Below are 9373 nucleotides of genomic sequence, written 5' to 3'. Positions count from 1 at the left end.
GCGCTGTTTTCTTGTCAGGTCGGTCAGTGGAGCGGCGAAGTGACTGCGGTCACTTCGGCTCTGTCGACTGAAGAGCGTGCGTCAGGATAAGGTGTCAGGCGATCCTTTGCATTAAATGCTCCTGCGATACGGTCGGTTGGCGTGGCGATCTAGCCAAGGTTGCTTCTCTGCGAAGACTGGGCCTCGGGCGAGCCGAAGGTGTGTCCATTGCTTGAGGGGGCCCTCGGGCGAGACGTGAATCCTTCGGGGTCGGCTGCCTTTGCCCGAGGCTGGGCTCGGGTGAGGCGAGATCGTGTCCCTTGAGTGGACTGAGCCTTGACCTTAATCGCGCCCATCAGGCCTTTGCAGCTTTGTGCTGATGGGGGTTACCAGCTGAGATTAGGAGTCTTGGGGGTACCCCTAATTATGGTCCCCGTCACGTGCGTTTGGACTTTCATTTGCAAAATACATTACATCATTCATTGCATTCATACACATTCATTTAGACATTCGTAGAATCATCATCATCATATCATAGAAGTACAGACAGTTGCTTCGGCTCTAATGACAAGGCTTCGGCAAGAGAAAAAAGAAGCAGATTTATGCTTCGTTGTGTACGAAAAGAAGGGAAGGTGTTTTTCGCCTTCGGCTCAAAAAATACAAGTTTCGTCCATGTTGGGACCATGCTTCGTCGCCGAAGGTCCTGCGGAAAGAAACAGCTTCGGCTGAAGCTGCTTGTACGTGATGCCGAAGGTACCATTCATGAAGCTTCGGTATTACAGCATATTCGAAGATGAAGGGTCGAACCGACTTAAAGATAGAATGACCTTTTAGTCCATAAGGGTCAGAGTCAACGTTGTAAACTTTTATGAGGGGCATGATTGTAATTCCTCACAGGCTGTGTCCTGTGCCTATAAATAGTGAACAATATTCCTTTACTATTCACGCATTCCTGTAATTGCAAACGCATCACTCGGGAATTATTGTTTGTCAAGGAAAAGGTATAAACGTACCTAAATATTATGTTCAAAATCTTAGATTCATATAATAAGATATATAAATGATGTCATTTATTTCCGATGTATTTATCTTTAATGTTTCACATTTTATATTACTTTGTATTATTTTTGTAAGTTTAATTATGAAGGTGAAACCTTCGTAATATTCTGCTCGTGGTCTTCGTCCGAAGTTCATTAAATCCTTGGGGAGATAATGCTTCAGCGGACGAAGGGCATTGATATTTAACATTTTATGTTGCCTTGTTCTTAATTCATAACATTTGAGAACAAGTCCCCAACAGTCCACATCAAAGCAGTTCATACATGGACAGAAAGGTAAAAATATATTACAAGGTATGGACAAATTTACAGAGAAGTGTCTAGTTCCTAAATTACAATATTTTTTACAAGGATAATTCAAGAATTTCTCTAAAAAGTTTTTTCATAGTAGTGTCTTCAGCTTCGTCACTTCATCACCATCCGCCAAAAGTTTCAGATCATTGCTCTTCAGCTCCGTCGTCCTGTACATAACAAAACGTTATAAGGTAAACTCAAGTTTCAAGGAAAAGGTAAGCACTAGGTATGAGTTTATTACCGGCTTGAGGTGACTTCGAGCTTCATCATCAGCTAAGTTTCGCCCACCCTTCGTCCAGATTTGTGTTATAAATCTATTTCCTATGCTTCGGGCCAGGCTAGGGATATCAGTTAAGTCTGTTGGTGATAAGCTGAAGTTAGGTTTATTGACGATTTCCCCATGCGTGCAACCAGTTTTCATGAAGGCAACAGCTGTGCCCCGAGAAGCTAGCAGGGCACAGAAATCGTCGTGCCCAGTTATAACTTCATCAAGAGCATCAACTTCGCCCTCAATATGTTCGAAGGTCCCTGGCAGGTCTTCAACTGAAGGTTCAACCTTCTCAGAACTGGCCCCAACTGAGTTGAAAACCTGCTTCAGTCGCTGCACGCATCGGTTGCCAAAGTCTAGACATTTATCTTGAAGCTCTTTCAATGATTTCTATAAATTTGAACTTTTTTCAACTTCAGCCTCAAACTTCGCATCGAATTTCTGCTTTTCTTGTTCGAAGCTTTCTTTCTTTGCAAGGAGTTCACTATTCAATCTGGCAATTTTAGCTTGGGCTTCCGCCAGTAAGCCTTCCGTTGATTGAAGTTCAAAATCCTTCTTCTCAAGGGCAGCTTCATGATCTTTTGCTCTCTAAGCCTTCAATTATAACCTCATGTTTTTTATCTTCAAGGTCCTATTGCATTCTCAAGGCTTTACTTAATAGCATGCTCTGCACAAAAAACAACCTTCGTCAGAAAACACCTTCGTCGTTAAAAAATGAAAAGCTGAAGTAAAGTTTTTACCTTGAAATTAGAATAGAATAAACTACCAACGATATGCTATCGTTGGTAGCGGCTGATGTCGGCCTCAAGCTTCGGGAAACCAATACTATTCGACAGAGTACTGATAACCTTCGCTCAGTTCGGTCTTGGAGGCATCCTAAGCTTTCGTCGTCAATACCGCCGAAGAGCAATGCTCCTGGTTGATAGCCACATGATATTGCATAATCTCTCAGGTCTTCCTTCTCAGCCTTAGACAGCTTTTGACCAATTATGTTTTGTAAATTGAAATCTTTTTCCTTCGAAGTATCTTCGGCGATCTCCTTCTCTTTTCCAGGCACTGTGGCCAGGGTCTCTTCGGTGGCTGCAACAGTTTCTTCCGTGGCCATATTCAAAAGCATTTTTATCAATATCAGAAAATGTGCCCTCTAGATTTGTATCTTCAGCCATTGCAGCTTCGGCAGTTGCAGTTTCGGTGGGGGTGGGGGCAGCTTCGGTAGCTGCGGTATCTTCGGTAGCAGGCGTTATCTTTGTCGCTGAGGCCGGCGGTGGTGTTTCTTCAATAGCTTCGATTACAGTAATAATCCTCCATTTTTTCGGCCCCGCAGACTTCTTCACTGCCGAGGGCTCCTTCTTCTGTAAAAGCTTCGTTAGAAGTGGCCCTAGTGGACTTAGCTTGATAGGCAAGGATTCAGTCATTACCTTTAGAATTTCCTCCACATCGGCAGCTAAAGGTGTTGAAGGAGTCTCTTCTTTTATTTTAGTTGTTTTTGGCTCGGAGCCGCATCTTTCCTCTTCTTTGGAGCAGCTACCTTCGGCTCAGAGCTTGATTTTTTCCTCTTCAGAATTTCTTCATCTTCTTTTACCATTCTAGCAGCTTGTCTGCTCAGAACGCTAACGATCATTTTTCTTTTTTGCCCTTCGGCACCCTTGTTCAATTGCTCATAGTCAGGATATTCAAAATTCAGGGCATCCATCACCCGATTCAACCTTCGCTTCGGTCGGGTGCCGAAGGCTACAGTCATCAGCTGATCTTCTTTTTAGTGTAATTTCCCAAAATTTCGTTGCACATGGTTTCTATCATTTGTAACCATTCTTGACATGGCCCCTTGAACAGTTTCTCGAATTTGAACTTATAAGGTAGTCGCACAAGTTCATTCTTCTCCTTTGTCCCCTTTAGCTTCGGCATTTTCATTCACCCAGCGTCGGGAACACCTTATAGGACAGATATTCTTGGACTAGATCTCTGGTCCCGATCTGCTTGGCTACCACCCGGAATTCTGCCATAGCTTGTCGGCATGGTGACCCCGGCTCCATACGGCACAACGACCTAGTCAACCCATAGCTCAAACTCAGAGGGCTCAGTACTAGCGTCTTGAGCTTCTTCCTCCTCTTCTCATCGGCATTCACATAAAACCACTCATTTTTCCAACCAGTTGGCCATTTGGTGCGATAGCTAACCACCGGAGTCCTCATATCTTTGCGGTAAGCGAAGTTGTAACAACCAAAATTCTCATGAAGACCATCTTCTCTGGCCTTCGTCTGATAGTGAAGCTCGTGCACTCGGCAGAAAGCTTCGGCATTCGGATCCATTCCTTGGCTTCGGAGTGCCCAGATGAAAACGCTGAGCCTAACGATAGCGTTAGGAGTCAGCTGTTGAAGATAGATTTCGTAATTTTCCAAAACTTCTCCAATCATTTCGTTCAAAGGAAACCACAATCCCGCCCTGAAGAAGCTCCTGAAAACTATCACCTCATCTTTTTCCGGTGTCAGAGTGGTTTCTTCTCCGCCAAAGCGAATCAGCTTCTTCTTTGCTTCTCCGAAGTATCCTAACTTCACCATCATAGGCATGTCAGCCTCAGAAACAGTAGATTTTCCAAAGTCCAAGTGACTGGGTTTGGATGGCATGAGAGTGTTGTAATCTTCTTCTTCTTCATCAGCAACATCTTCTTCAATGTCAGCATATTCAGCTTCGGCAGCAGATGCACCTTAGTCAGCAACTACCTCTTTCAGAACCATTCCCAACTATTTAATCACTTCAGAGATTGGGGCAGCCTCTGTGGCTTCTACCTCCTCTCCGTCGTGGGTCACCCTAGCAGTTGAACGAACTCTGGCCATCAAGTGTTGAATTCCTTGCAGTTTTTACGGAAGTTGATGATTTTTGTAGTTCTGACGAAGCTCCTTCTTATGACGAAGCTAGATCAAAATGATGCTTTGCTTGAGAATGCGATGAGAAAGCTTCGGCTATGGTTAAATTTTTTAGCAGCGCAACAGTGCAATGACAATGAATGCTGTGGTAACTTCACACCTACTCGTCTGTTTATATAGTGCTGCAGGTGTGAAGGTGAATCGTCAAGTCGCCCGTACCAGCTCAACAGTCACCCGCATTCACTGAACGGTGGACCGCGATGCGTGCGATATGAATCAACACATCGTACGTACCCGCTGCATGGTGAGACCACCCCGTCCTCGGATTATTTTAATCGTTTCTCGGCAACGAGCTCATGGAAGGTGTTTTTCGGACCTTCGGCATTCCGAAACCTACGACAATTTTTCACGGATCAAGCTCGTTACGAAAAACGATCTAGCACCGCGAAGGGGCTACTGTTGGGGGTCTGCTTCGTAGCCGAAGGTCCTGTAAGAAGAAACACCTTCGGAAGATCAGCACGCAAATAACGCCGAAGCTACCTTATAGGGAACTTCGGCATAACAACATGCCTAAGACGAAGGGTTGCACCGACTTTAAGATGAAAAGACAGATTGACACATGATAGTTTGTGTCATGTTTGTAATCGATTGTAAAGGGTATAAATGTAATTTCACACAGGCTGCGCCCTATGCCTATAAATAGATGAACAGTAACCCCGTACTGTTCACGCTAATTGGTTTTCGCTCGTGCATTACGCTTGTACGTTCCCTTCTGTCAAGCTGAAGGTACAAATGTAATCTTATATTATTTCTGTTTATCCATGATAATATAATAGAGAATGGGTCAATAATGTTATATGATTACTCATGTTGTCTCTCATATTTCGCATGCTTCCTCTTTCATTAACATATACTGTGATTATGAAGGTATGCCCTTCATAACCTTCGTATGAAGATCATTATATCCTAAGGGAAATAATGCTTCGATGGACAAAGGGCTTTAACCTTTAACATTTTGTGTTGCCTTGTTCTTATTTCATAGCATTCGAGAACAAGTCTCCAACAAGTTGGTTCAGCGATTGCATTGGCGCTTCGAGCTCGCTCGTCGTAGTCGGATCGTGAGGGTCATCTTCCACCAAGTCGAAATTTTCCCCACTCACCGAAAGATCGGGCACTCCGGCTCTATCAAGTGGTATCACGTTTCCTGGTTGATCGGTGAGTTTATCGAGTGTTTTCAAATTCCTGCAGTCCACAAAACCAAAACACAAGTATATATTCCTTGTCCCAGCACCCTTTTTAGCCTTGCACTGTCTTTCAATAATTCACATTGTTGAATTTGTGTGCTTACGCATTCAATTGTTGCTGGTTACTTTGTGTTCTTTTGCCATTTTTTTCTTCGAACCCTAGTGCGCCGCCACATGTCTTTCCCTTCTGCATCACACGCGCCGACCCCCCTGGATCGCGTGCCGATCACCTCCCCCTGGATCGCGCCGCCTGTTTTCCCCTGCCTTGTGTGTCCTTTGGAAAGTTAGAAAAAAAGGAAGGAAAGCAAAAAGAAGAGTGTATCCTGATTTCCTATTTTCCTACTCCTGATCGAAAGCAAAAAAGAAAGGAAAAGATCTCGCCTCCTAATTTCCTAATCCTGATCTTTTAATTACCGGAATACCCCTACCCTTTCAGAAAAAGTGTGTGTGGTAACTTGCTTTTGTATTCCTTTGCCCATATAATCAATTTGTGAGTTTCTCCGAAAAAAGAAACAAAAAACAAAAAAAGGAAAAAAGGGGACACAAACCGGAGGTTACCTTGTGTGGGCGCGTCACGCAGGACGCCTAGGGTTGCCCACCCGCTACTACTTGTTCTCCTCTTTTCTATTTTCCTTTGCCCCCTACTCTTGGTCCAACTTTGCACTTTGTTTCCAGCAGCTTTGATTACGTGTTTGGCACTATAATTCAACCTTGCATTATTGTTTGATTGTGTTAATCCTTGCTTTGAGTGCAGCCTACCCAGAACTCCACATAGTTCTATGACGAGCAGACTTTGTTTCTCCAGGCAATCGCTCCTCCAATCTTTCGCCGGTTCTACCTGTTGGTTGCAGCTCAATCCTGTGTGCTTGGTAAGAACGGATAAGAATTTGATAACAGCACTACTGTGAGCGCCTAACCCACACCCTTGTTGTCATAGGCTTTGCTTTGTGTTTGCGCTAACTATGGCAGGAGATGACGACACGACGGATGCACAGCTGCGGGACGTGCGGACACAAGTTGATGGACTTGACGCGGACATGAAGACGATGCATGAACAACTTGATTCATCGATCACTTCATTGAACGAGCGGTTCGACCAGCTAGACCTCGCTCAGACGACCACTACGACCACGCTCGACGACATCGTGTCACAACTCGATGCGTTGACTACGACGCTCACGGAGTTGCAGAAGGATTATGGCGGTGACATGGAGCAGGAAGATGGAGATCACCGAGGGCGTGCCCGCCATATGGTACTTCGACCATCTAATGACTCATTTGCTAAAATTAAATTTAAATTCCATCTTTTAATGGCAAATATGATCATGCTGCATATCTTGATTGGGAATTAGAGGTCGAACAGAAATTTTCATGCCATGATATTCATGCTTCTTCTCAAGTTAAAGCTACTATTAGTTAATTTACTGATTTTGCTTTAATTTGGTGGCATGAATATAAACAAAAACATCCCACTGCCACTCCCACCACTTGGACTCAATTAAAAGCTGCTATGCGACACAGTCTTGTGCCTTCCTATTATGCCTGAGATTTGCTTAATAAAATGCAGCGTTTTCAGCAAGGTCAACAATCTGTTTAGGAATATTACTAGGAACTACAAAAGGGTATGATTCGTTGTGGTTTGTTTGAATAGGATGACGCTGCTATGGCACGTTTTCGCGGTGGTTTGAACTGAGAAATTCAGGATATACTTGATTATAAAGAATATTTTGATATGACCACATTGTTTGAATATGCTTGCAAAGCTGAACGTGAAGTGTAGGGGCGCCGATTCAAGACATATACTAACTCTTTTGCAGGACAAAGCCTGACATCCAACTCAGCTCCTGCTCTTCCCGCGCCATCCACCACTAGCACTACACCGCGCGAGAGGACGGCCAAACCTGCAGCGCCCCCAGCTACAGGCGCTGTTCCTTCCACAGGATGTACACGGGATATTCAGTGCCATCGTTGCAAAGGATTTGGGAACGTAATTCGGGACTACCCCAGCAAGCGTACCTTACTCATACGTGACAATGGTGAGTACTCTTCCGCTAGTGATTCTGAAGACACTCGACATGCTATGCTTTCCACTGACCATGCAGATAATGAGGAGGTACATGTCGCTCCTGGCGATGCTGAGAGGTATGAGAGTCTTGTTGCACAACGTGTTCTTAGTACACATGTTGCCCAACCTGAGAACAATCAGCGACACACTCTATTCCATACTAAAGGCATTGTACAAGAACGGTCGATTCACATCATCATCGACAGTGGCAGCTGCAACAATTTGGCGAGTACAACTTTGGTAGAGAAGTTATCCTTGCCCACTCGTAAGCACCCGAACCCATATCACATTCAATGGCTTAATGATGGTGGCAAAATCAAAGTTACACGTTCGGTACGTGTTCCCTTTTCCTTGGGCTCTTATTCTGATTATGCTGATTGCGATGTTATTCCTATGGAAGCATGCTCTTTGTTACTTGGTAGACCGTGGAAATATGATACTGATAGTTTACATCATGGTCGTTCGAATCATTATTCTTTCATGTTTAAGGGTCAGAAAATAATTATCCATCCCATGACCCCTGACCAAATTATAAAAGATGATCTTGCTCGGGCTACAAAAACTGCAAAGCAACATGCACCTAAGCCATCCACCCCTGTTAATGCTGAAATCAAGTTGCATGCTCCTGTTTTACTTGCTACACGTGCTGATTTTGATGACCTACATGATACTCACTTGCCCTGCATTGCACTTGTATGTTCTAGTATGCTCGTTTCATTTGATGATGCCCCGCCTTTGGATATTCCCCTTGCTGTTTCTAACCTTTTGCAGGAGTACGCTAATGTTTTCCCTATGGACTAGCCACCGGGTCTTCCCCCGCTTCGTGGCATTGAACACCAGATCGACCTCATCCCCGGTGCCTAGCTTCCAAACCGCGCCCCGTACCGTACGAATCCGGATGAGACAAAGGAGATCCGGCGCCAGGTGCAGGCGTTTGCTTGATAAAGGTTACATTTGTGAATCTCTTAGTCCTTGCTCAGTTCCTGTTTTACTTGTTCCAAAGAAAGATGGGTCATGGTGTATGTGTGTCGACTGTCGCGCTATTAATAACATCACAATTCGTTATCGATATCCTATACCACGCCTTGATGATATGCTAGATGAGCTTAGTGGTGCCATTATTTTCACTAAGATTGATTTGCGTAGTGGATACCATCAGATTCGAATGAAACTGGGTGATGAATGGAAAATGGCTTTTAAAACGAAGTTTGGGTTATATGAATGGTTGGTTATGCCGTTTGGATTGACTAATGCTCCAAGCACCTTTATGCGTTTGATGAACGAAGTTCTAAGGCCCTTCATAGGATTGTTTGTCGTTGTCTATTTTGATGATATTCTTATTTACAGCAAGACTATGGAAGAGCATTTCGAACATTTGAGTGCTGTTTTTGATGCGTTGCGTGCTGCCTGCTTATTTGGTAACGTGGACAAATGCATCTTTTGCACACAACGTGTCTCGTTTCTTGGTTATGTTGTTACTCCATAGGGCATAGAGGTGGATAGTAGCAAGATTGTTGCCATTCGGGACTGGCCTACACCGACGACGGTCACACAGATTCAGAGTTTTCTTGGACTTGCATGCTTCTACCGCAGGTTCGTCC

General features: G+C 44.3%; 2 protein-coding genes across 2 annotated transcripts; both read left to right on the top strand.

Moving 5' to 3' along the window:
• The first annotated feature begins 6461 nt into the window (after positions 1–6461).
• On the top strand, positions 6462–8841 carry LOC103653557 (uncharacterized). The gene is made up of 2 exons (XM_008680432.3): positions 6462–6960; positions 7525–8841. The coding sequence occupies exons 1-2, from the start codon at positions 6670–6672 to the stop codon at positions 7534–7536; spliced, it is 303 nt and encodes a 100-aa protein (XP_008678654.1). The 5' UTR covers positions 6462–6669; the 3' UTR covers positions 7537–8841.
• LOC118476931 (uncharacterized) lies at positions 6769–8841 on the top strand. Its single transcript, XM_035967302.1, has 2 exons — positions 6769–7849; positions 7939–8841. Exons 1-2 carry the CDS (start codon positions 7741–7743, stop codon positions 8571–8573), a joined length of 744 nt encoding a protein of 247 aa, XP_035823195.1. The 5' UTR covers positions 6769–7740; the 3' UTR covers positions 8574–8841.
• Positions 8842–9373: the final 532 nt, after the last annotated feature.

This window comes from Zea mays, chromosome 4 (genome assembly GCF_902167145.1).
Source record: "Zea mays cultivar B73 chromosome 4, Zm-B73-REFERENCE-NAM-5.0, whole genome shotgun sequence".
Taxonomy (NCBI): Eukaryota; Viridiplantae; Streptophyta; class Magnoliopsida; order Poales; family Poaceae; genus Zea; species Zea mays.
The sequence above is the reverse complement of the archived record's forward strand: the minus strand, read 5'-3'. Positions and strand labels throughout refer to the sequence as shown.